The following is a 27,199-nucleotide window of genomic DNA, read 5'->3' on the forward strand; positions in this document are numbered from 1 at the left end:
ACTACTCTCTAGGCATTTGGACTTCACCTGCCTCAGGGGGAGAAACTTAAGAGCAATTTTCTGTGAGTGAAAGCTCAAGACAGTAGTTTGCAAGTATACTCCATACATATCATATCTATTTTGTTCAAATAACACAACACAGCTTGGTTTAGAAAAAGTCACTCTAAATTTATGCCAGTAAGTAGCTTTTACATTTGGCTGCCAGGTTTGTGCCAGAATACCTTCTGGAATTGTGTACTTGCAAGATCCACATGGATATTTCCTATGGCTTTCTCCCCACCCTGTAGCCATTCTCTACCAGCCTGGACAGTAGATTCAAATTTTACTCTTTATCCATTAACTTGGAATTCAAAAGACCACAATTGGAATTCTTTGGTGCCAAAAGTGGAAGAGGAAAAAAAATACCTCCAAGCTTTATTTGATTCAAAGATAAAAGTTACATGTTTAAAGTAAGTCAGAAAACACAAAAGTGGAGGTTCTCCTCAGCTTTTAGAAATCAGCTCACCCTTGTTGCTCAGACAGGGGTTTTGTGCTTGTCAGATGCCGTCTCCATGTGGCCGTAGTGTTACATGAAAGCTGGAGCCATGCTGCTTTCTTGTCATTGCAATGACCACTGTGGCCCTAGCTTTTGGCCTCATATGCTTTGTTTTCTATGTAATGAAGATAATGAGGTGGTAGTTTTGATAGGAATAATGGCGAGAAAATATTTTTAGAGGGCACAGTTCTTTCCCATGCCCAATTATTTCATTCTCCTCCTAGTTGGTGGTGGTATTGTAACTACTGCTTAGAGAAAACCCAAAAACAAACGTTAGTGGGAAGCAGACAGCCTGCCTTCTCCACCCACTTCCAAACCCATCCTCCGTCCCTAGAGGTAGCCTGGTTGCACAGCTTATGGCTGTGCTCTTAGGATGCCACAGGAAGGGAAAGGCCTTGTTAATCACTGAGAGATTTTTTTCTGCCTTTAAAAATCATTGTTTTCAGATCTTGCTCTGCAATGGGGAGAATTATAAAAGGTTGTTTTGATGCTGGCGTGATGGTTCTCTGCTGTACTAGTGCCTTCTCAAAAAGCTGTTCTCCCCTTGGGAATGATTCTTTGGTGTCTAAGCCAACGATAAATGAAGTTTGGTGAAGCCAGTTCTGCACACTAGACAGCGAGGCCGAAATCCAGTACAAGGGCTCTACGCCATCTGTCCTTGTCTTCTCCTTGGACAGGGGTCAGGGACTTCACATTTAACACTTGCTCGCCTTTAAGTTGTAGAAATAAGAGTTACTAGATTTCCTCATGAACTAAGTATTAACTAATATATGTACAGAACTCAGAGTAGGACATTCTTATGACAGGTTTATTCAGTTTTTTTCTGGTAGGTCTCTAGCATTCGTTGAGCTAACACCATCTACTATTTCCCAGAAATGGAGAGGCAGGAGAGTTCAGGAATATCCGTTACCTCAAATAACTGCAGAATGGGAACCCACCAGTTACAATCTAACAACTAGAAATCAGACATGAGAAGTCATCCATCTCCTAGTGGTGACAACTGTTTGGACTTGCACTGGAGAAACTCACATACCTATAATAAAGTTTAGTATATAAATTACATTCAGAAGAGGTTAACAACAACTAATAAAACAGTTATAACAACATACTGCATGCAATAAAACTTACATGAATGTGGTCTCTTAAAATTGTACTCACACTTCTTGTGTCGCTGTGAGATGATAAAATGCCTTTGTGATGCGATGAAGCCAGGTGAATGTCTTGGGCATTGTGATGCAGTGTTAGGCTGCTGTTGACCTTCTGACTGTCAGAAGGAGGATCATTGGCATCCAGATGGTGGTTGACTGCATGTAACTGAAACCTTGAATAAGTAGGGCCTGCTTCACTTCATTTCTGTAGATGCTGACCCTCCACGCCCTTCATTTCTTCAAAGGGAGCAACAATTCCCAGCGAATTGTGAAGACCGCGTCTTACTGCTCCTGTTCCCAATTAACTTCACTTTCTGGTTTTTCAGCAAATGCATCAAACATTACCATCGGAACCACCTAACAAAAGTCTACTCCAAACAATTGAAACTATGAACCAAAAACAGCTTCAGTCTCAGCTCTTGCCCAGTTCTGACTCCCCTGGCTACAATTACCTGAGAAATTTGATCCCTTTAATTAGGATCTCTTCCTTCTTTTATCCCTTTATTCTGATCACTGAAAGAGCTCTAGCAGTGACATGTTCTAAAATTGGTCCATAAGATGCTGTCTCCCCAGAGGTAACATCATAGCAGTTCAGAGAACAAGGAAGAGAGTAAAGAATTTGAGACAATACAAAACCCTTGCTTCCTTTCTGACCCTTTTAATTATTGAGGCCTCATACCATGTAGAACGAACTCTTGGGATCCAACTGATCCACTGTTCGCCTTGCTCTTTCGGCCATTCTGGCAACATGGAAATGTAGGACCATCTGGTTCTAAGTGGGATGGCTTGTAGTCTTCACTTGCTAACTGATTCATTGACGGCATTTACAGTCCGAACTATTTCTGCCTCAACACTTGTGAGAGAACTAAGAGCAGTCTTTTGGTGCATGAGACGTGTTAACATTTCTGAGAACTGACAGTTTGAACTAATTTGGCTTCATATGTATATTCAGGTGATAACCTGTTCCTCAAAATTAGGTGGCCTGTCTGCCTCTGCATTCTGTGGTGATGTTTTAAGAGTTCTGTGTTTTGTTCTTGAGCCTTAGGGAAGGAATAGCTATCTAAATATTGTTAACACCAAGGAGTTTTTCAAATTCACTTGGACATAGTTAAAAGTGCTTTTCTTGCGCTACATAAAGTGCTTACTCTCTAGGTATAGGGTCTTAATTTTGTTTTGGTCGGGGGCAGAGAATAGCAAGGGAAAGTATAGACATGGAACTAATTGACTCTGGGGGTAAAAATCTCTGGTGAGAGTCTTAATTATAAATTGGCTAACTCAGCAGCAAGAAGTCAGGCAGAGGTATTAGAGTGCATTCAGTGTGACAGGGTGCTTATTTTGGTGTTCTTTCTGTGCCTCCCCTTGTCCTTGACGTTTACTCCGGGGGACTGTGTATTTACAAAAAAGGAGCTTGTGTCTGTAGTTGCCCACCTAGGACATTTTTACAGCATCCTTAACTAGGGTCTTAGAGAACAGTATGGAGATAACCCACTAGATGAGATAGTCTTGTCTGCTGTCCCTTTCCCAGCCATCTGTCCCTGAGACTCTGTACTCAGCCTCATTTAATCTGCTAGCCAGGTATAGGCTACATGCAGATAAAGGAAGTTTTTCTTCTGAAAGCCCCACCAAAACCACCATTTTGCTTCCCCTGTGGTTTGATCAACAAAAAGTATGTGGAAAGTTCATGAAGCAGTATTCAAAGCAGATGTATTTTAATTTGAATATTTTTAAAGAACTCCTACCCCAAATATAGAAAGTAAAATCACAGTTCCCTGGACTGGGTTACTTTCACGTAAGCAGAGGGGTGGATTTAAGGGCCACCTTTCAGTTTTAGGATCAACAGCATTTTAATTTCCTTTGGAAAACTTATTTATAACCCAGTAGTCATCCCCACACTAAGTTTTTCTGATATTTTGTCCAGATTTTCTTTCCCCTAATAATTACACCCCCTGTTCTCAGGCTAAGTATTTTCCCTCCTTTCTTGTGTTTACACCTTTCAGATGTTTGCAGATTGCTATCATGTCAGCCTCTTAGTCACCACTTAGCCAAGCTGTACAGATTTAGCACCTTTTATCTTTACTTTAAAGGCAGGCCTCCCACCCCTGAGTCATTTTCTGCTGCTCTTTTAAAAATCTACTCCAGTTTTCTGCATTTCCATGTGTCCACATAGCTTCCTAGGTTGAACATAGGGTCATAAGTGGGAATTGCTTTCCTCCTTTGTTGTATGGGAAGCTAAACATCTTTGTGGGGTTCCAGCCTCAGGTCTTGCTTATGCTGCCTATCAGCGTGACCACTTCCTATCTATATTTACACTGCTTTTCCCCAGGTGTAGCAGTGGGTAAATGGGTATTGTAGTGCTCTCCTTTTCTTCCTTGAACTCTTATAAACATGGGAGAGCATGATGTATGTAGTTAAGGACACTGTTGGCACATCTCCTGGTATTTGCACAAGATCTACAACCCTGCTGTTCACTGGCCATTCCTTCTCTGTATATTTACTTCTTTTCAGAGTATTTTTCACTAATGTTCTTTCAACATTTGTGGAAGATCTACAATGCCACTGTGAGCTAGGCAGTGTATTAGATGATAGAAAGACTAAAATCTGAGTAACACAATGTCCTCCCTAGGAAGCAGTTTCGTTTTAGTTTTATTTGCATTGCAGATAGCACATTTTCACACAGGGTTGCTCATGGTAGTAGTGAGGGGGAAAGCAGAATTGCACGTACATCCACAAAAATCTAACAGAATCCAAGGTAAGTTTTGGTCTCACTGATCTTGGAACCTCGAGGGTGACTGTGGATCTGAGATTGCTCTGGTGTTGATGCAAGTTGCTTCCCTTAGCTCCTTGTCTCCTGCCTCTAGCTCCTGATGGGCTTATGTTTTGCGTACTGTCCAGTTCAAGATCCAGAAAGAGTATCTTACCAGCTCACTGGATAGCTGCCATTTCTATTAGGACAGAACTTCTTCCCTCTGCCAGCCTGCCTGCAGATTGTTTCCCGTGGAGTCAGGTGCAGGTACAACTCTCCATCCCTGTCATCACCCACCTTCTACTCTGACCTCCATCCCCAGCTTGCAGTGAGGGGTGAGGACAGAGGCTGACCCTTAGCAAGGGCTGTGGCATGGTGAGCCTCATGAATGATTTGTCCAGTTTAATCTACCAGTAGACTCCAGGACACCTGTGCAGCTCCCTAACATAAGCCCATTATCACATGTTACTCATCAGCATTCTACATCCTATAGGCTGAATGGTAAATTCAGCCACCAAATAACACAGTAGCATTACAAAGTGGTAACACAGTGGTAGCAGAAAATAATGTCATCATTCTGGTCATGAAGCTCTATCAGCCAGAAGTCTTTCTTATTCATGACTGATTCCCCACCTTCCAACACGGTGTGTAGCCCAGTGTAGGTACTGATACATTTTTGTGAAATGGAGGGTGGGAAGGTCTGCTAAGTGAACTGTGGTGTTTTTAAGACCCTAAGTAGGCAAAAGGCAAAGATTCCTTCTGCATGCCTCCTGTTCCCTTTCCTTGGTAGTGTCGGGTGCAGTAGTGAGCACACAGTGGACATGCATGCGGGTAGCACCATTGACTAATCCTTCCAGTTGGTCACTGTTTCTACTAGAGGTTTGTTTCCTTCCTCATGCCTGGTCTCCTGTTAACCGGACTAAGTGCCATCGGGAAGCTGTCATTTCTGGCCAATGCAGATTTGCCACACTTACCTTTAGCTTCCAACAATGTGAAAAAGCAAATGCACTTTGAGCCCAGAAGCTTGATGATCATAAATTCAACATACAATGTAAAATATTCAGAGCAATACATGACTCTCACATAGCCATCAATAGAATCTCCTAGGTTGCCATTATCGTGTCATTAGCAAGGATTTGTACAGCTTGTTCTGAAGCTGACTGACCAAAGTGTTTGTGTTAATTGACCTAGTCAGTCAATGTCTCTAATGTATAATTTATTTTTAATAGAATGCTACATAGCCTAGCATTTCAAATTTGAAAGTAGGCTCTCTGTGCTCCAGGGGTCAAGCCATGGGTGAGGAATCTGAAAAGGGCACAACCAAAGTTGTAGGATTTTACCTTTGGGGGAACCTTTGGAGCTCCTTCATTTGATAGAGCCCGTGAGGCCTGTAAAGGTTTCATACTTAATCATTTGCCAAGCAGAAACAAGAACAGAGCTAGGGATGAGCTTTCTCATCATAAACCATACAAAATCAGGCACATCCTCTTTTTTGTTTTGTTTTAAGTAGTTGTGGTCAACCATGATATCCCAGAAAACATAAGAAAGGTGTGAAAAATAATGGATTTTACCTATAGGCAGATAGTAGGGCTGTAAAGTGGTCACATGGAACAGGAAGCACCGTGTATCTTGCCTCCATCTGCTGTGTCTGACCTTGATGGAAGTCAGCTGGGAAGGCCCCGCAGGATATTCTCTCTCACTTCATTCTGGCACATCCCATTGTAGGAAGGAAAATGTTTAAGAATGTTTGGGAGGTTTTTGGTTTTTTTTTTTTTAATTAAAACAAAATGGTTCGAGTTTTTCAATGGCCTTTAAATGTCAGGGGTAAGCTTGGCAGTTAGCCTGCCCCTGTGGCATTCATGGCACAGCAAAGCGTATGTATCCTTAGCAGCAGCACTGCCCGGGGCATTACTGAGAAAGACAACTTAGTGCTGAAGTGCCCGACCAGAATTACCGGCGCCTGCTCACCTGGCTGGGCAGTTTCTGGACCTCCAGTGATATCTCACTTTATATTTACTCCCTTGGGAATTCTCCATAGCTGCGTGTCAGCCTGCCCTCTTCAGCGATGGCAGCCTGGGCTTCGCCTTCTGAGAACCCAAGTTTGTCTATTTCCTCAAACTCTTAAGAACATTCTGTTGGTAACAAAGCAGCACCCCAGGGGCATTAGCTCAGTACTGTAGACTTGTTTGAATGGTGCAATGTGGACTGAGTTTATTTACCTAATGACCAAGCTCTTGGGAAAGGAAGGCACAGCAGGACTCTTCTTGCTGACAGCATGTGACTTCACCTGGGTTTCAGCAGTGATATCTGTCCTTTGGTCTTTAGAATGTTAACACTATTTGGTTTCCTCTCTGTTAGTGCACAGCATATTTCTTGCCCTGTTCCTTGATCCCTTGGGGTACAAAATCAAGTCCAGACGCTGATAAATAAGAGCTGGGCACAGTCTTTGAACTCTCCAAGAGGGCCATTGTTAGTGTAAATGCATTCTGCCTAGTTCCTGCCACCTGTTTGGTGCCGTGGCCTCCTCCCAATTCTAGTTCCCGGTTCCTAACAACCCCCAGTTCTGTCCCATCCAAATGGCTGCTAAGGGTCAGAAACAAACCGACACTTGTTTTAGCTTTTATTACTTTTAGCAAATACCATGCTCAAAATCGCAGTCATCTTTGACTCCACATGTAGCCTGTAAGATCCCAGAGGGCAGAATACCATCCTTCACATTACTTTATGTTCTTGGTTTGCAACAATCTTTTATCTATGGTTATGTGGCCAAAAAGTTTGGTACAGTTGTTTATTTTTCTTGCTGACAATTCTGTTCTTGCTTAGTTTGCAGATATATAATGGAAAGTTTTGGCTATTGATACTATGAAAATCATGGGCAATCTTTCATTCCATTTCACTCTAGCCCCACCTTACCCTTCAAGGTTAATCCCAGGCTTTTTGCTCTTTGAACTTATTACTGTCTTTCACAAAAAATAAGCCCCACTTCCCTGTGTGGAATCAGGCCCCCTGGTGATCATCTTCTATCCATGTGAGACTTGAGTAGGGCCTTCAGCTGTCCTGTCTCCAGATGGGTGGGTGAATGGTCCTGGCCTCCACCCAGGCTGCTCGCCTGCTGCAATCTCTCTCCTGAGGCTGCTGCATTCCCTGTCTGGTGTTTTGTTTGATGGGATATATTTTTTTGTGAGGCCTTGAGACTGGAAGAGAAAGCTCTGTTCTCAATCTTGTGAAAACCCAGGGTGTCTAATCTATTCTCTTTCCTCTGAGCTTCATGATCTTGAATCTGTGGTGTGGCCAGACACTTGAGCAGCTACCTGGCTTCATCCATAAGAGAAACACCTTTTGTCTCCGGCTTGGTGGCCCCGCTTCTCCCAAAGGCTCCCCGACAGGTGTTAGCAGTAGCCTAGATGCCTAGCTACCTTACCTCCCCACGCCAGATCTCTTGTACCTGCACCTGAGGCTGTTTGTAAATAAAAGAGAACACCTCCCAGTTCTGCTTTATTTTTATAGCAGCAGGAGAGACCAGCAGTGACTCAGACATGGACACTAAAGGCATCCTCCCCTTCTTTTCATCATTTTCTTTTCCCTTATCTCCAGCCTAGTTTAACATTTTCCTGTGTAATTACAGCCAGTATATGAATATTTTTGGAGACATTTATAGATCTATTTGAGACATCAAAATGCAAGATACTTCAGTCTGTCACCACTAACCATCATTGGTGATAAATATATTTGCAAAACGAATGATTGAATCAGAGGGAAAGAGGAGGCAGTCTAAGTTGGTGCGTGAGCACCCATGTTGTATTAAATACTAGGTATAAATAATATTAAATAATACTATGTATTAAATAAGAGATATAAAGTAGTGTGAAGGATGGTATTCTGCCCTCTGGGATCTTACAGGCTACATACATGTGGAGTCAAAGATAACTGCGATTTTGAGGATGGTTTTTGCTAAAAGTAATAAAAGCTAGCATGTATTATACTTTTCCATATATATCAGACATTGTGCTTAGTATTTTACATACATAGTCTCCCCCAGGTCACACAACAACTATGTGAAGTAGATATTTATGTCTTATCAAAGAGTTTCTGCCCTGGGCAAGTTCACTATAGATTCAATATGACCAAAGAAATGACAGTAGATTGTTCTTGGGGTGAAAGGGTTATCCCAACTTTATTTCCATGGTGGCAGGTTAATCACTAGCCACTCAGAGCGAGTCTGCACGCAGCAAGCCAGTCCCTGCCTCTGGGCTCCTCTGCCCACACAGCCGTCCTCTGGGCCTCTGTCCTCGGCACTGCCACCACTCCAGCCTCTGCTCTGTTCTCCTGTAGCCGTGTCGCCCAGAGCACTGGGCAGGGCTCTCTATACATGGTCAATAATGATGCATTGCCCACACGTGTGTAGTGAGCTAGACAGCCAGGGCCAGGTGAGAATCCTGGCCACAGGAACCTTCACTTTATCCACACTCTATCCCTCCAGGATTCTCGGGTCTGAATCTATGTGCCCTCAGTCCTCTGCAATGGTCCCTGTGCAAGAAAGCTAGAGCATTGTAACCAAATTCCACCATAACATAATATAACATACAAATAACAAAAATTACAACAAATTAAAATAAACCTCAAGCCTGAGTAGATCCATTGGCACCAGGTGGTCATCCTGCCTATATTCAAACCAGTTCTATTCAAATGAGTCAACCAAAAGAACCGTGGGTGTGCCTTACAATACCCGCCTCCTCCAGCCTCTCCAGCAGAAAGTCTTGCAGACACACAGGCTGATCTTGTTGCTTTATCTCTGCCTTCTGCTTCCTCCTCAGCAGCCAGAACCGCTGCTCCGGTCCTAATCACTGCCACAGCTCCAGTCATCCAATTTCTTTCCGTCTGCTCCTTCCTTTTCAAACCAACCCATATCTGGGTCCTCGTGACCTTCACGGGGCCCTTTAAATTCTTCCTTCGAGAAGCAGACCGTATTTCCTTTGTGCTTGAGCCTGAGGATAGAAGCAGAGCATGGAGTGCTCCGTGACCTGGGGAGGGGGCTGCACCTCTCCTGGAGGAACCCGTGGATGCCGAGTCCTTCTGGCTTTCCACTAGCTTTCAACCACGTGGGGTCTCAACCAAGGAGAGCCCGATGCCTCCAGCACCAGCAGGGCCTCCACCCCCACCTGTTCGTCCAACCTCCGCTCCTCCATTTCTGGGGCTGACGGCTCCACTACATCCTTCACCTGCCCCACAGCACCCGGCAGCCTGCATGCTGCTGCTTCTCCTGCTGCTTCCTCTCGGGCCTTATATTTCCACAGCATTTCATAGCGATGCCATTTCAGTCAGCAATAAATTTTCTTTCTTTTGGGGTGGACCCCGGTCCTCCACCCCTTCACAGTACTACATGTCCACAGGGGGAGACTCGAGTGTCTCCCCATCCATAGGTGCATCCTGCTGAAATACTCCTTCTATGAGGCCAGCCTGTTCTTTTTCTTTGGTCACCAATGAACCCTACCAATGTCACCAGTTGTCTTGCCAATGGGTTTCTGCCCTGGGCAAGTTCATTATGGATTCAGTGTGACCAAAGAAATGACAGTAGAGCGTTCTTTGGGTGAAAGGGTTATACCCAACTTTATTACCATGGTGGCAGGTTAATAACTAGCTACTCAGAGCAAGTCTGCATGCAGCAAGCAGGTCTCTGCCTCTGGGCCCCTCTGCCCACACAGCCATCCTCTGGGCCTCTGTCTTCAGCGCTGCTCTCTTGCAGCTGTGTCACCCAGAGCACTGGGCAGGGCTCTCTATACAGAGTCAATAACGATACATTGCCCACACATGTGTAGTGAGCCAGCCAACCAGGGCCAGGTGAGAATCCTGGCCACAGGAATCTTCACTTTATCTGTACATTATTACAGCAGTTTTACAAATAGGGCAGCTGAGGCTTTGAATGGTTCAGTTACTTGGCCAAGATCACAAAGCTAACAAGTGACAGAGTGTGAATCCAGGTCAGTCTGGCTCCAGATACCTAATACTTCATCAATCATTCTGTTTTTTCTCTCTCTCATTCTGAGTGAAAAACTGATGGTTCTGTTGTCTAAAATATAGCCACAGAACAGAGCCAGAGCTTATTTGAAGAGGAAAATGACACTGAGTTAACATTTGCGGATTTGATGTAAAAGTCAGATAGTAAAGAGAAAATGTCTGAGGATCAGCTGGGATGGCTCTCAGGAGGCAGAATGGCTGGGGATATCAGTACAATTTAGGTGAGAAATCCATTTATGTAAGTGATGGTTCAGGCAGGGAGGCCGTGGGACCATAAGGAGCGAGGAACGCGAGCTAGAGCTTCCTGCCACACCTTAGTACACGTGTTTCCTGTGCGTCTTACTTGGAACTCCTGGTCTCGGTAACCCACAGGTGCCGTGACTGAGAGCCTCGTGTTGCTCTTTCCCACCTGGAGTGAGCTCAGCTCTACCCCAGGACCACTGCCTCTGCCTTAGCAGATTCAGTGGCATTCTGATCTCATGCCAGCCTCATTAGAAGTGTCACAGACCATCCTTGCTGGATACCAGGCCTAGTGAGCCCCTTTTCCTCACAAATTCTCCTTTTCTCCTGACACAGGTATTGAATGCCCCAGAGGAGCCCGAAACCTCCCAGGCTTGGTGCAGGAGGGAGAGCCCTTCAGCGAAGAAGCAATGCTCTTCACCAAGGAACTGGTGCTGCAGCGAGAGGTAGGATATCTTCAGGTGCTCTTCGTACAGGGAGGGTGAGAAAATGGGGCTGCCTTGTGATGTTTTTTGCCATGGCCAGAGGTCAGTCTGTCACTGGGGGAACTGGTGTTACCAGCCTTACACATCCCTGATCCATTCTGTATCTACCACATCCTGTCTCCTTGATCCTGGTGTCGCTGGCCTGCCACCTCGATTGTGCCGCACCATTGGTGGGGGATGCGTTTTGAGCACCAGGCCCGACTAGCCAGGCTCCTGACGCAGAGAGCTTACAGCTTTGCAGTCCTTCTCCTCTGCGAATTAGCCTGAGCTGCCTGCCTCCAGCTGGATTTAGAAGCTTGACTAACCCTGTCAGGGGCCAATTTTCTTTGAACATTTATTTGTATCTTTGAGTAATTGCATTTTCTGTAGCAGGTTTTCTGACTTAATTTAATTGTAATTCTGTTTCTGCCTGTTGGGCTGGCTTTTTCAGGCAGGAGTTAAGCTTCTCAGCTGCTGTGGTGCCCATCTACCTGCTCGTTTTTATCAAGTCATAGTCAGCAGATCCATCTCCCTTCTACGAGTATGTCAGTCATTCATCCTGCTATGTGGGTACAAGAAAGGAACAGTAGGGGAGTGTACTGGGCTCAGGCTTAGGATTTTAGATCTGCCTCTGTCCTCGTTTCTTTTACAGTCAACTCTGCCTTCCGTGCAATACCATACCATAATTTGTTCAGAGCTAAAAGATTATGGTATCCTTATGGGTACCTGGCTCGTGGGTCTTTATAGATCCTTGAGATCAGATGTGTGGGCTCCTTTGGGAGGTTAACTGAAACAAATACCTTTTCAGAGCTTCAGCATCTCTTATGTATTACCAACAAACATACTGGATAAGAGAAGCACAGGAGGTCAGCCTTGCCCAAGGCGCTTATGGTGGACACCCTTGCCCTCGCTGTTAGGTGCCATCTCTTTGAGATTTCTCTAGCATTAGCCTTCTTGTTTTGTGAACGAAAGTGGTGCGGCAGAAGAAATCTGAAATTCTTAGTTCAAGAGATATGGATTCTACTTCCCCAAAATCAGCCACAACCACGTCTAGGTAGCAGTTTCTTGGCTATTGGTATACTGGCGGTTAGGGGAGCGGGGGGTGCTAACTCCTCAGTTATCTCCTCAGTCTCACATTGGCTGTTTTGTTTTGGTAAAAGATGGATGTATGTTTGTGAAGCGGAAATCTTTATATTGTCATACAGGGTGCCTCCTCTGCCCCCTGCTTTGGAACCACACAATGTACCTTGAATTTTTACCAAAGAGCTCCCTGCTAGAGAAGTGTTTGAAGAATCCAAGCACTCCAGTTAGACAACTTAGACAACTGAGCAGCTGTTGCCATTTTTGATACGGCACAGGAACTAGGTAGAAGGGGCAAATATTTAGAATTTTCCCTCTCTCTGGACTTTTGGATAACAAACTACAGAGCAGTTTCATGTTGGAAAAAGCAGCTAAGTCAGTGCCAGATCTGACTTAAAAACATTGCAGAGGTTGCAGCGGCAGATGTCTGTGTGCCATGCACTGGCTAGCGGGAGGAGAAGCCATTGTTGGATCGCCTAAGACGTTTGTTCCTTACCTTCTCTTCACTTACTATGTACATCACATTCCTGGTTGCCTCTCATTTCTCACCATCAGCATCTTCCTATTGTTTCACATCTCCTACTAAAGTTTCTCACCCCTTCTTTTTCAACTCTTGTTTCTCCAGCCACTTTTCTTCCTGATCATGTTTCTGGCCTGATGATACCCCAGAGCATAAAGAGGGTCAGAGAGAATACTGACACTAAAAGGAGTGGCCCTGAACTCTGTTGCTCTCTCGTGATTATTATGGCCCTTACTTTGTGTATTTACTGATACTTGATTGTTGAAAACATTAAAAAAAAAACAACCTTCCCTGTCTTCTTTGATGCCCCTGGAATGTGAGTGAGCTTGCAGATCCTTAGCCTGACCCAAAGTGTGGATATTTATCTTTCTTGGTTGCAGCATTCCAATCTGTCAAAGCCCGGGTTGATGCTCTTGATAGAGAGCCTTTATCTGCATTTTCTTAGATGCTTATCTGATTACTTGGGCTGACTGTTTTCAAAGATCTTTATCCAGAGGAGAGACCAGTATGGGCTAAACTAAGGATAATTTGGGATTTTGACTAAAGGAACAGGTTATAGCCTATTCTCCTGGGAATTTCCCTTCATATAATATATGAAAACTGTTTTCTCAATGGTGTAAGAATGAAGGATGGTTTTTGTTACGGATCTTTTTGCTTACTTTTACCTGTATAGTGCCTTTATTTTTATTCCGCAAGTTGTCCTGGAACACTTCTCTTTGCCCTCCTCTGCCCACCCTAGGAGAAAAGTACTAATCGCATGGATGCCTGGGTATCCTCCCTCTCACGGAGCTCTTGCCTTTAGGGCAGCCTCCACTGTGCCCCTTCCCACTCCAGGAGCTCTTCCGGAGCTGAGCTGCTGCTCTGATGGCCGCAGTCAAACTGGGTTCCGTCGTTCCTTCTGCCTATTCCCTTGATAATCAGATTTGGCTCAGATAATTAGGTATGGGTGATGCCAGGGTTCTTGCTCGTGGAGCCGAAGAATGAACTACGCAAACACAAGGTAGGAGAGTCAGGTAGAGGCTTTTATTTAGAGATAAAGTGAGAGTACAGAGCTCCTGCCTCACACCAGGAGGGGCAAGAGAGTCTGGGGTTGTGTGTTGCCTAGGGGATTTATAGGCAGTTGAGGGTTTTGGGGAACTGATAAAGGGCTTAGGGATGTGGACTTGTTCAAAGTGGTTTTAGGATGTTTGTCCTTGATGAGACATTAAGTCCCTTTTAGCATGCTAAAGTGAGTCTTACACATGATTATAAATGATTAGCATAATAAAAACATGGGCTACTTTCCTTCATCTGGGGAATATCAACTGATCTCACTGAAGAAAGACTCTAGAGCTTAATGTTTAACATGGAGTTTTGGTGGGGGTTTCCTTGCATGTAGTCACACTGCTCTGTAATTATCCTGCCTTGCTTTTTCCGGAGGCCCTCACCCTACTCTGACTACACCCATGGTCCCTTGTCTCATGGGTAAGACATCTCTCCCCTTTAAATTTTTCTCTTTATTATCTTACTTTTGGCCAGGATTTCTCTACCTCCTGCCTGCTTTTCCCAGTTACTGTAAATCCACATTATCACATAGGAAAGGGTAAGCACACAGAGCTCATGATTTCACAGCATCTCCTGGGCTCCATGTGATCCTGCAGAAGCATGTCCATCCAGCTGGACTCACACATACAAACCCCGTAAACTAACTCGAGAAGGATACAGTGTGGCAGAGGGACTGTGTAACAGACACTGCCCCAGGTCAGCCCCCTGCCAGAGAACAGACAAAAAGCTGGGGTACAGAATGCCTGGCCCTGACAAGTGACCCCTTGTTAATGAAATGCATTGTTTTGGCTTTGGGTAGCCAGACCTGGAATTGGTACCTGTCTCTTTCTTTGTTTTGAGTGAAGAAAGACTCGCAGACTTTCTGTGCCATATCCTCACGGGGAGCCTGCACATTCTCAGATCTCTTTACATTTCAGATGACCCCCTATTTTCTCCAGACCTGATAGCCCTGCTTTCCTTCAGTATGATTTATAAGACACAAGCCAGCACGGGGCTACCAATACTGTTGGCCATCACTCAGCTCCATTTTCCTGAACGCCTCCCCTGCCACCTTTCATTGCCTTTCTTCTTTTCCTCTCTCTGTGTGGTCCTTCGCCTTGGTTCCTGTAGGCTTTTGTTCCTTTCCATATGTTGGTAGATGTAACTCCAGGGGGGAAAGTGTGTTCCCAGCCCTGAGGCAAATAAACCAGAGAAACTTGTGAAGCCAAAATCAATCAAAGGGAAAAATAAAGTGGGAGAAACCCGTTTATTGCCTACAAAAAATCATCCAATCCATCGCATCCTTGTCTCTCCAGTCCCAGTGCTTGCTTGCCTCTCCACCCACCTGGTAATCACCTATTGGTATGGAAGTTGAGTTACTTCTCTCCACCCCTGGAAACACCTATTGATATGGAGGTGCCCTCAGGCCAGGTGAGAGGTTATGGAAATACTGCAGTTTTACCCCTAGTAGACTGGAAAGCTGTTCAGGTCACTGATCCAGTGGTTCTGGCATTCTTGCCCCAGTACAAGAAGAACAGCAAGTTTGACACCTACTCACTATCTGATTCTCTTTGTGACCTTAAAGGCCAAAGCAGCCAAGGAGCTCTCAGGCACTTCATTCCTGTTTTTACCCAAAGGAAATGCTCCAGCAAGTTGAACAGTTCTTCCCAGCTTGACTCAGTTGGTATGTAGCAGATGTGGCCGGAGATGGGCAGATCTGGCCCACTGCCAGTTTTTGTCAGTAAAGTTTTATTGAAACACTGATTGTTTTATGTACTGTGTGTGGCTGCTTTCATGCTGTAACAGCAGAGTTAAGTAGTTACAACTGAAGCTATATGGCCAACAAAGCGTAAAACATAATCTGTCTTTTTACAGAAAAAGTTTTCTGACCTATGCTGTACAGGGTATGCAGAGTTGGGCTTCTGTGTTCCCTGCCTTTGACGCTGAGCCACTTGTGGACCATACATCACAAGATCGTTGTGTCTGTTGCTGTAGCTGAGACTGAGCTATGAGTGCTATGTCCCATTGGATGGTACTTACTTAGTGACACCACCTTTGGTGTCCCTCCCCCAAGTACAACTGCCTCTTTCAGACAATTCCCTGCCACACTGCCAGGGACAGGATGATCCAGTGTGATTTCCCAGATGGGGAATTGGGTCTGTTGCTAGCATCTTCCCAGAAGTAGTAGTGGGAGAAAGCGTTAGCTAATGGGTAGATAACCAGCTGAAAAGTGCAAACTCCTAGTTTTCACACTCCAGTTACCATGTGTTCCCAGGTAAGTGATTCTTTACTGCTTTGGTATCCTAAAACATTGATCTCACAATCCCAAACCATCCTGTTCCTTTTGAGGCCCTTCCTGTAGTTCAACAGTAATTTGGGATCTCTTCACACCTTCTTGCCAACAGACCAGCCAGCCAGCACTCAGGACCAGCTGCTGCCTGCACAGCACTGAGGTCGCTGTCAGGAAAACCTGCGCCTTTAGGGAAGGGGCAATAAGGTGTTAAGAGATCAGTGCCACAGTTCCAGGCTATAGGAAGTGTACTTCCCCAGGGTGGGTGGGGAGCAGGATATATGGAGGATTGGTGATCATTTCCAATGCCTTTCTCGATGACCTCTGTCCTCTCTGAGATCTCAGAAAAGGCCCTTTACTGCTGCCTGGGAAATGATGTCCTCATGCTGGACAGCCGGAGCTGAAAACCAGCTGCTACCCTGACCTATTTCCCTTCGTCCTGCTGGCATTAAAAGGGAGGATATCCCTTGGGAGCTCATTCTGCAGGCTGCAGTGGCCAGGGCACAGTCCTGGATCCCCTCTCTCCCACTTAACCCTGCTTTTTTAAAAACAAAGCTGCATAAAGGCATTACAAGCAAATGTTGTCATTTGAAGAAAAAACACATACTTATGTTTCAGAGGAAATTGACTCAGCAGTGAGTTTGGGAGGGATATTTGGTAATGAAAACTTAAAAAGTAAAATAGTGCCTTCTCCTTTGTTTTAGCACCAAGTGTGCTGCATCTTGTCTGTAAAAGATAACTGGTCTCAGCAGTTTACATTAATCTAAATTTTTGTTTCCCCAAAAGCTCTGTGGTATATCCTCTCTCACCCTCCCTATTCCCATCTGTCTGTGTGGGTCCATTCCCTGTCCAGGAGACACATGGGCACAGGAACAGTAGCAGAGTTATATCTCTAGGTCAGAGCAATAAGGACAGTTAAAGCCACACCGAAATCCATGAGGGCAAAGGACCCCTGGTGGGATGAGGCCAGGGCAGCAGTGCTCTCGGACACTCCCTGAGTGCTGAGCCATGAATAATACATTGCCGGGTAAGCAAGCTGGTTGTCCAGCCATGTGTCACTTATTTACACCAAGACCCCCTATTTTTTTTTAAATTTTTTATTAAGGTATTATTGATACAAACTCTTACGAAGGTTTCACATGAAAAAACAATGCGGTTACTACATTTACCCATATTATCAAGTCCCCACCCATACCCCAATGTAGTCACTGTCCATCAGTGCAGCAAAATGCCACAGATCCACTATGTGCCTTCTCTGTGCTACACTGTTCTCCCCATGATCCCCCACACCATGTGCACTAAACATAATACCCCTCAATCCCCTTCTCCCTCCCTCCCCACCCGCCCCCCGACACCCCTTCCCTTTGATAACAGCTAGTTCATTCTTGGAGTCTCTGAGTCTGCTGCTATTTAGTTTCTTCAGTTTTACTTTGTTGTTATACTCCACAAATGAGGGCATTTGACACTTGTCTTTCTCTGCCTGGCTTATTTCACTGAGCATAATGTCCTCCAGCTCCATCCATGTTGATGCAAATGGTAGGATTTGTTTCTTTCTTCTGGCTGAATAGTATTCCATTGTGTATATATACCACATCTTTATCCCTTCATCTACTGATGGACACCTAGGTTGCTTCCATATCTTGGCTATTATAAAAAATGCTGCAATAAACATAGGGGTGCCTATGTCTTTTTGAAACTGAGAACTTGTATTCTTTTGGTAAATTCCAAGGAGTGGGATTCCCAGGTCAAATGGTATTTCTATTTTTAGTTTTTTGAAAAACCTCCATATTGCTTTCCACAATGGTTGAACTAGCTTACATTCCCACCAGCAGTGTAGGAGGGTTCCCCTTTCTCCACATCCTTGCCAGCATTTGTTGTTCTTAGTCTTTTCGATGCTGGCCATCCTTACTGGTGTGAGGTGATAATCTCATTGTGGCTTTAATTTGCATTTCTCTGATGATTAGTGATGTGGAGCATCTTTTCATGTGTCTGTTGGCCATCCGAATATCTTCTTTGGAGAACTGTCTCTTCATATTCTCTGCCCATTTGTTAATTGGGTTGTTTGCTTTTTGGCTGTTGAGGCGTGTAAGTTCTTTATATATTTTGGATGTTAACCTCTTGTCAGATATGTCATTTACAAATATATTCTCCCATACTGTAGGATGCCTTTTTGTTCTATTGATGGTGTCCTTTGCTGTACAGAAACTTTTTAGTTTGATGTAGTCCCATGAGTTCATTTTTGCTTTTGTTTCCCTTTCTCGAGGAGATGTGTTCAGGAAGAAGTTGCTCATGCTTACATTCAGGAGATTTTTGCCTATGTTGTCTTCTAAGAGTTTTATGGTTTCATGACTTACATTCAAGTCTTTAATCCATTTTGAGTTTACTTTTGTGTATGGGGGTTAAACAATAATCCAGTTTTATTCTCTTGCATGTAGCTGTCCAGTTTTGCCAACACCAGCTGTTGAAGAGGCTGTCATTTCCCCATTGTATGTATGTCCATGGTTCCTTTATCATATATTAATTGACCATATATGGTTGGGTTTATATCTGGACTCTCTAGTCTGTTCCATTGGTCTATGGGTCTGTTCTTGTGCCAGTACCAAATTGCAAGACCCCCTATTTTAAAATGATTATCTCTACCAGTGCCCAGGAAAGATGGAATGCAGTAAGAACAGCTTTCTAAACATCTCCCTAATCCCACAAAGAGTTAAAGGTTACTGGGGGCTATGGCTTGTCTCACCTTCCCATGTACCCTTGACACCTCATCACCTACCAGTGGTCTTTCCATGTGTTTTTCCATTTAAGGCTATTTTCCTTGAAGGGGATGCAGGTAAAGATCTCCTGACTTAAGAGTGTTCAAACTTTCATTTTACATAGCATTTGCTAGTGTCAAAGTGCTTTTGTATACAGTGTTTCATTTTATTCTCACAGCACACCTATATCAAAAATGTTCCCCCAGTTCTACCATTCAGTAAACTAAGATGCTCAGTCACCTCTGTTCACAGAGTTTGTTATAGGGCAAATATAAAAACCCTAACCTGTGCATTCCATCTCAGCCAACATTTTTCTCCCTAAATTTTGCCGATTTTGCTATTACATGGTGGTCATTCTTTTTTTTTATTAACATCTTTAATTAGTTGGTACATTTACTACAATTAATGAATATTGACACATTAAGTAAAGTCTATAGTTTATTCAGAGTATCTAAATTTTTTTTATTTTGGTGTAATATACAATCACATGAGCAACATTGTGGTTACTAGATTCCCCCCATTATCAAGTTCCCACCACAAACCCCATTACAGTCACTGTCCATCAGCGTACTGAGATGCTGTAGAGTCACTACTTGTCTTCTCTGTGCTATACTGCCTTCTCCATGCCCCCCCTACATTTGTGTGCTAATCATAATGCCCTTATTCGCCTTCTCCCTCCCTTCCCACCCACCCTCTTTCCCTTTGGTAACCACTAGTCCCTTCTTGGGGTCTGAGTCTGCTGCTGTTTTTGTTCCTTCAGTTTTTGCTTTGTTGTTATCCTCGACATATGAGGGAAATCATTTGGTACTTGTCTTTCTCTGCCTGGCTTATTTCACTGAGCATTATACCCTCTAGCTCCCTTCATATTTTTGCAAATGGTAGGATTTGTTTTCTTCCTATGGCTGAGCAATATTCCATTGAGTATATGTACCACATCTTTATCCATTCACCTATTGATGGACACTTAGGTTGCTTCCATTTCTTGGCTATTATAAATAGTGCTGCGATAAACATAGGGGTACATATGTCTTTTTGAAACTAGGCTGCTGCATTCTTAGGGTAAATTCCTAGAAGTGTAATTCCTGGGTCAAATGGTATTTCTATTTTGAGTTTTTTGAAGATCCTCCATACTGCTTTCCACAATGGTTGAACTAATTTACATTCCCACCAGCAGTGTAGGAGGGTTCCCCTTTCTCCACATCCTTGCCAGCATTTGTTGTTGTTTGTCTTTTGGATGTCAGCCATCCTAATGGGTGTGAGGTAATATCTCATTGTTGTTTGAATTTGCATTTCTCTGATGATTAATGATGTGGAGCATCTTTTCATGTGCCTGTTGGCCATCTGAATTTCTTCTTTGGAGAAGTATCTGTTCAGATCCTCTTCCCATTTTTTAATTGATTTATTTGCTTTTTGTTTGTTGAGGCACATGAGCTCTTTATATATTTTGGATGTCAACCCTTATCGGATATGTCATTTATGAATATATTCTCCCATACTGTAGGATGCCTTTTTGTTTTACTGATGGTGTCCTTTGCTCTACAGAAGAAGGTTTTTAGTTTGATATAGTCCCACTTGTTCATTTTTGCTTTTGTTTCCCTTGCCTGGGGATGGTGGTCATTCTTTTGTCCATATTTTATCATTTCTCATCCTTCAAATATTTAGAACTAGTTAATTTGTTGAAAAGAGCTACCCTGAAGGTCCAGCACTGACCCCTGAGCATAGTTACTCTTTGGTAAGGAGCCTCACTGAGCTGGGTACTGGACGCTCATGAGACTGCAGAGGGATCTGAGGCATTTGTTATGCTCATGACTCCCCAGAGTATTTACTGTTGTTGTCTCAGTGCTTATATCTTTTGACTGCCTGATTCCAGCTTCACATGTTGCTTGGCCTTTGTGGGCCTTCCATTTTGTATGATGATTCCTCTAACCTCTCTTGTTCAATTTTAGGTTGATCACATACATCCATATTCCTATTGCTAATGTTCCAGAAGATACAGGTCTGACTGGTTGCATTTTTATAAGCATATAACTAACCCCCATGGCCTCTGGGATAAAGTCTGATCTCCTTAGGTTACATATATCCTTGCTTACCTTTCCAACTTCATGTTTCTCCACTACCCATTTCATAATCTGTGCCTTATCAGAAGTGACCATACTATACTCATTGTTTCCCAAGTATTTCATTCCATATCATCTCTTGAATCCCTTAGGTCAACTTAAGCTCTCCACCCAGTATATCAACCACACCCCCCTTCTTTGCTTTCTTATTCATACCTGTCCTTTAAGACACACTTCCTTTTCTAGGAAGCCTTCTCTTTGTCTCCCAGACTGGGTAAAATGCCCTTCCTGCATTCCCCGTAGCTCCCTGCCTGCTCACCTCTGTCATGTATTGACCAGTGGTATTGAAGAGGTCTGTGTGTTGGTCTACCCTCTAGATTATAAGTTCCTTAAGGACAGGAAGCCTACTTTCATAGATGTGTTCTTTGTATTTTGCCTAGTATGTAAAAGAGATACTCAACAGATAGATAATTTGTTGAATCAACTAACTGATTCCCTGTGGCCTGACTCTAGGGACTGGAAAGAAGGCCTATTATTTTGTTGTGTTTTACACTTCTTTGGGAAAGCTCTCTAATCTTGGCATTTGTCGGGTAGGGAGGGAGGCTCTGGAGTGTTGAGGTCATACACCCTGCTACTAATTCAGGAACTCTTGTTGGAAAAGCCCATTACAAGACCTGACTACAGTGTGCTTCCTGTGGGACCTGCACCTCCCTGCGTCTCTCCAAGTGTCCAACCAGGATACTTAAAGGTAATGAGATAGCGATGTGTGAGTGTTCTTAAAATATTCCACTATTCAAATAGAAAGTATTAGTGTCCTTTTACCACCCTGGTATGTTTCCCATTCTGCTTTGTGGCTCTCTACCTATTAAATGAGGTGAAGGGTTTATTTTGAAGTTCAAGTCAACAGATTCCTGTTCACTGATGGGCTGTAAGCACCATGTGAGTACCAGGCTGTTATCTGCCCACTTGCAGCCCCTTCATTCCTAATCTCCTGTTCTTTGCCAGGTACATCTAAAAGTCCTGAAGGGAGGACCTTCAAATCCCCCCAGCCCCTAAATGAAAAGGCATCACAATGAGAAGAGTGAAGAATAGGCCAAACTGTCACATTACCTTTTTCTCTCCTTCCCCAGGCTGCTGGGTCTACCCTCTCAGCTTTTAAACTCCTTGGGTAGCTTAGTCTCTAGACACCAGTAGTCTTCCCCACACAAGCTGAGCAGCATGTGCTGACGGGAGCCAGCAGTGTGCTGGCCCCAGTGGGATTCCTCTCTGCAAAGCTGCTGGCTCAGCTGGGCACTTATCTATTTCCCTATTCTTCTGCTTTGAGTTTTCATAGCCAGTCAAGCATAGAATCGCATCCGTTCTTCTGAAATAGCTGCTGGGCCTAATTTTCCATTGGCTGGGCCAAGATCCTATTACCTGTAATTATGTCATGTAGGCTGACTGGTTTAGGTCTGATAGGCCTCACTGCCCTCCAGAAGCCAGCATCCACATCCCAGACTGGCTGTTGGGTTTGAGGACAGAATAAAGTGGAATAAGGTTTAGAACCACAAGAAATTTGGTCTCCTTGAGACATGGGGGAAGGTCTTATGGATTTATGTTCCAGTAAAGAAAATCCTTTTCAGCAGGATTCTTTCTCCCTTCCCCTAGGGAATTGGTGCCTATTTGTAAGCTCTTCTTTGAGACGCTTTCATTTTTTTCCTCTGCCAGTTCATTTTGTTTTTCTTACTATTCCTACCAGCAAAAGGAAATAAGAGGTATAGTTCTTAACTTGGAAATTTCAGTTTGCTCCCCAAGACCCTGGCACTTACTTTTCTTCTTCATTAGTTCTGACCACATTAGTCCCAGAGTAAGATGTGAAAGGCTCAAACATGATTTCCTCTTGGATCTTTTTCCTAGAATGGTCCACAGTACTTATTTTGAACTTCATCTAGATTGAGGCCTGGGAGTGAGTATAGTAGACAGTGATTGCCATTGGAGAATGCTATAAAATTATCTTTACAAAACACAGGTCATGAAAATCTTTCCAGTAGAGCCTTCCTATGCAGAACCCCCGCCAACTATGTTACTTGATACTACCTGCCAAGCTGACATAAAATGATGTTCTTTTTGAGCCATCCCTATGGAAGACAGCTGTTGCCAGCACATCCAGGTCTGCCTTCTATGTAGCTGTACAGAGCCTGTGACTTGGAGCCATCAGGAGGACTGAGCCTGCTGGACTCCTCAGCTAAGGATTGTGCTAGGAGAGCTGGGTGCCATTTAATTTAGATGTATTAGATTCCCCTACTGACAGTAATTCCTGGTTTTCCTTACCTCCTCAACCATCCTGAATATTCCATTTCTTGAGCTTTGGTAAGAATTCTTTTTCTTTTCTTTTCTTTTCTTTTTTTAAGGAAGCTAATATTCTTAATATAATAACAAAGGGCTGCAGGAAAGCAGCTTGAATTTTTTGTTTTTCAGGTGAGTTCTCTTATGAAATCTGTTCGCTTCCTCTGGAAGCCTAATTTGGAAAATAGTTCTCTCATTCATTCATATCTTCTGACTAGCAGATCATTTACTTTCCACACCAAAGAGACCTGGCTACTTTCTGTTCTAGAAGAGCTTCACACAGGACCCCAACACATTGGCCAACAGCCCTAGAGATGAGTGTGAGCTTCCATGTTGGCATGTTGGGGTTCTCCAGGCCTCATGCCTTCCTACTCTGTTTGTCCTAACCATTCCCGGGCATACTCATTGCCTGAATGTTAATACTGGTTCCCTTGTAATTAAATAATTCAGCCAGTAATCTTTTTAGAACACAGCTCTTATATTATAAATGCAGGGCTGTCTGCACTGCCAGTAGAGGGTGAGCAGGTTGTAGATTGACTGAATTTGCTCTCAAGGTAACCCTAACATTCTGGAGTTTCTCGTGTGACTCCCCCCAAGGACACAGGCATGACTGTTCTGGTGGATGAGCCAACCATGACCCTGCTGCTCTCTTCTTATCATTAGCATGCCCACTCTCTGTGTCTGTCGCCAAGGACTGGACAAGATCCTCTGTGTTCAAAACCTGGCTTATTGATGAACTTTCCAGTTTCCACTCCACCCATGACAGTTTCTGGTCAGTTGAACTGAAATGGATTTTGAAATGAAAGTGACCAGTGGTCTGTTGTGAAATGCTGTGGTGCATGAAATAAGATTATAAGCAAGCTTGAGAATTAGCAGCCAATATACCCTAACCTGGTCTGAACTACATGTGTCACATATTCAAGAAGGATAAGCTCATTCTTAGACCCAGGTCCAGTATTTAAGGGCCTCTTTCCTTTCCTGGTCACTTAATAAAGAAAACTCTTCTAGTAATATCTGCAGAGTCAGACCTGGGTTCTCATTCCAGCTTCACCATTTACTGAGTGACCTTGGTCATGATCCTTAGCCTCCCTAAAATCAGGCCAGTCTCAGTGCATAGTAGAATTCAGTAGGGATAGCACCCCAGGGTTGTGCGGCGCAGCAGTCCCGCTATACCTAACTGCCTCACCTATAACGAGGGTGCCTTCCCTACAGGTTCCTGTGGAAATACCATATAATGTAAAGTGCCCAGGTAGATAGTAAGCACTCAGTGAACACCACCTTGTGTCATCATTTTTATTATGACTGAAAATTCTCTCTGGGTTTAGTCAAAATCTAGGACTAGAACTTCAGTGTAGACAAACCACTATACCCTGCTTAGGAAGGTAAGTGGGGCATAAGTATAAGAATCAGCAATAGTTAGTCCTGGCCAGTTTTGTTCATGTCCCAGTCCTGTCTGTTTCAGTGATGGCAAATACAAACATGTCCAGTCTTGCACCCATGGCAGACATTTCTAATCAGTCACAGCACTGTTTTGGCTGGGGGCTCAGAACCATCTCAGAGGCCTCCTAGAGGCTACTGCCAGTTGAATGGATTTGGCACTTGCATTGGGACTTACTTGCCATCCTTGTTGAGTTCTCAAATGAGTGTTTACATACCATTGAGTGAGCTGGTCTGTTTCCTATAAGGTAAAATAAAAGACAGTCTAGTCTCTGTGTCTCATTCTGTGTGGTCCTGCACTTTAGAGCCACTTCTTCCTAGGCAGTGTCGTGTTCAGTGGAAAAGCAGAGGCTTGGAGGTAGTGCCAGAGTGTTAACCTCCACATCCAGCCTCTTCTAGATTTGACTGTGGACAGATGAGGCCAACCATCACCAAGAGCAGGTAGCCGGCACTCCATAGATGCCTCACACAGATGTCTAAAAAATACTGAATGGCTTGAGTATTTTTGCCAAGCAATTATACTGCCACAGGGGCATTTGGGGACTGATCTGCCAGTATCAAGGGCTCTCCATGCTTTCTCTCTGTTTACACAGGACTTCTGACCTTGCTCATTTCCCAGTGTCACAGCAACTTGAAAATGAGGGAAACAGGGATGACTTAATCTATTTCCTGGCTGGCCCTCGGCTTTCTTACCCTCTGAGGACATGACATTTGCTCTTGCTCTGTCCCCATACCACCTTACCATGATCTCAGCAATCTAAGATTGCCATGGGTTTACCTTTGATCTGTATTAGTTAGAGGATTGAATGGTAGTGGAATGCCAGGCAGAGGCTCTAAAGGAAGATTTAGGTGTCAACCAGGATTGAAAGGGACAAGAAAAGGATCTCAAGAGAGATACTTTGGGACAGTCACTGCAGCAAGAAGAAAAGTTCAATAGAATGAAAAGTTGAATTGGAAACTGCTTCACTCTGCCATTTTTCTTCCCAGTTTAGCATGAGGTCTTCCTCAGCCCCCTTTCCCTGCTCTTGATGCAATAGAATTTTATTTAATGGTTACCAGCAAAGGATCTTGGCACCGAATATACAGGTAAAGGTGGAAGATCTCGCAAATGAGGCCCACAAGTCCCTCCATCCCCGATCAGAGGCCTCATATGCTACTTCACTTCAGAAGTCTCTAGAGAGCTTGCAGTGCTGGGGTGCTGTTTCCTCTCCAGTTAAATGAATCAAAACTACTGACCCAGGATTGTTAAAGCAACACTGCAGCCTTCCACAAGGAAATGCCGCCCAGAGTCCATCACTACTGATTGGATATGGATTTTTGATCTGGCCACTTTCTGCTTGGTAATTTTAGAATAGAGTCACTTTCCAAATTGGAAGATTCCTTGTGGGAGGCTACTGGTGTTTGCTAAATAGTTGTTTCTTATCTTCACGCCCTCTCACAGCCATGCTCCCCACCTCCTGAGTGCAGGGCCCATCTCTCTGCCTACCTGGCAGAGACAGCCAGAGCTCATCCTTCATGCACTCACAGGGCTGCCGACGTGGCCGTTTCTGAATGCCCAGGGTGTACTTAGCCACTGCCTCCTTTGAATCTCAGCACTTCCACTCTCCACACATCAGCAGCTTTGCAACTTACATTTTATCTTGCTGTCCATGTTTTGGCCCTTCAGGTACTTGTGGGAGGAGGGTGGGGAGCCTGGAGAACTGTGTTGACCCTGATTTCAGAGCTACACAATTACACCCTGAGTCACTGTTGCTGGAGAATCACTTGAGCAAGAGTGCCAGGGGCATCCTGAAGGACTCTCGCTGATTTCACACATGGGTGTTTAAGGTTGGGTTCTGTTTCACGGTTGATGTGTGGCTGCCTCCTTGGTTTTGCCATCTGCAAAATGGGAGTAACCAGCTCTGTTCTACCTGGAGAATGAGGAAGGTAGGTAGTTGGGTGTGGTGCTGAAGTTCCTGGGGAGCCCCAGTGATTCGGCTTGTTTATTAGAAAAGGGAATGTCTGGCCCTGGGTGACAAACAGTCATATACGTATAAACTGAGGAAGTATGAGCTGGAGTGGGACTTCTGGTCAGATAGTTTTGTGGGGGTTTTTGCTTTGTTTTCTCACCTGCCTCTGAATACATCAACCCAGTTGATGAAACGGGAGAACTTTTTGTCCTAGACCCCGAGTCTGACCATTCTCTACCTCTTACGCTTAACTTTGGTCAATTTTCCCTTTTCTCCCTGCCATAAAAATGTGTGTTACTTTGCCTTTTTCTTGATGGGACTTTGGTTCTGATTAGCAGTATATCCTTTATGCTAAGGGGCCATTCAGTCTACACGGTAGCCAGCTGATTGGACAACACCCTGGGACTCAGACACTAACTGTATGTCATCTGTTATGAGTTGTTATGCCTCTGTGTCCTAATGATGTGTACTGTTTCCTTGTTCTCTGGGTAAGACTGTGTTTATATATAGTTTGTCATCTTGCCTGCCTGCATGTGGCGATCATCCCAGGGTTCAGATCAGACTCTTAACATCTTTACTCTAGCCTCTGATCTTCATGACCTGTCTTTTCATTTCACAGT

General features: G+C 44.1%; 1 protein-coding gene across 4 annotated transcripts in view; it reads left to right on the forward strand.

Annotated features, from left to right (window-relative positions):
* The window catches only part of SND1 (staphylococcal nuclease and tudor domain containing 1), a 446,546-nt gene that overhangs the window by 336,712 nt on the left and 82,635 nt on the right, over nucleotides 1–27,199 (forward strand). For 3 of the 4 annotated variants that reach the window (XM_057504746.1, XM_057504744.1, XM_036909107.2), the window contains exon 16: nucleotides 11,018–11,127. In XM_057504746.1, coding sequence (XP_057360729.1) covers nucleotides 11,018–11,127 — 110 coding nt within the window. Of the gene's footprint in view, nucleotides 1–11,017; nucleotides 11,128–13,685; nucleotides 13,746–27,199 lie in introns of all 4 variants that reach the window. The other variant, XM_057504745.1, reaches the window with a different exon arrangement.

This window comes from Manis pentadactyla, chromosome 7 (assembly GCF_030020395.1).
Source record: "Manis pentadactyla isolate mManPen7 chromosome 7, mManPen7.hap1, whole genome shotgun sequence".
In the NCBI taxonomy this organism is placed as follows: domain Eukaryota; kingdom Metazoa; phylum Chordata; class Mammalia; order Pholidota; family Manidae; genus Manis; species Manis pentadactyla.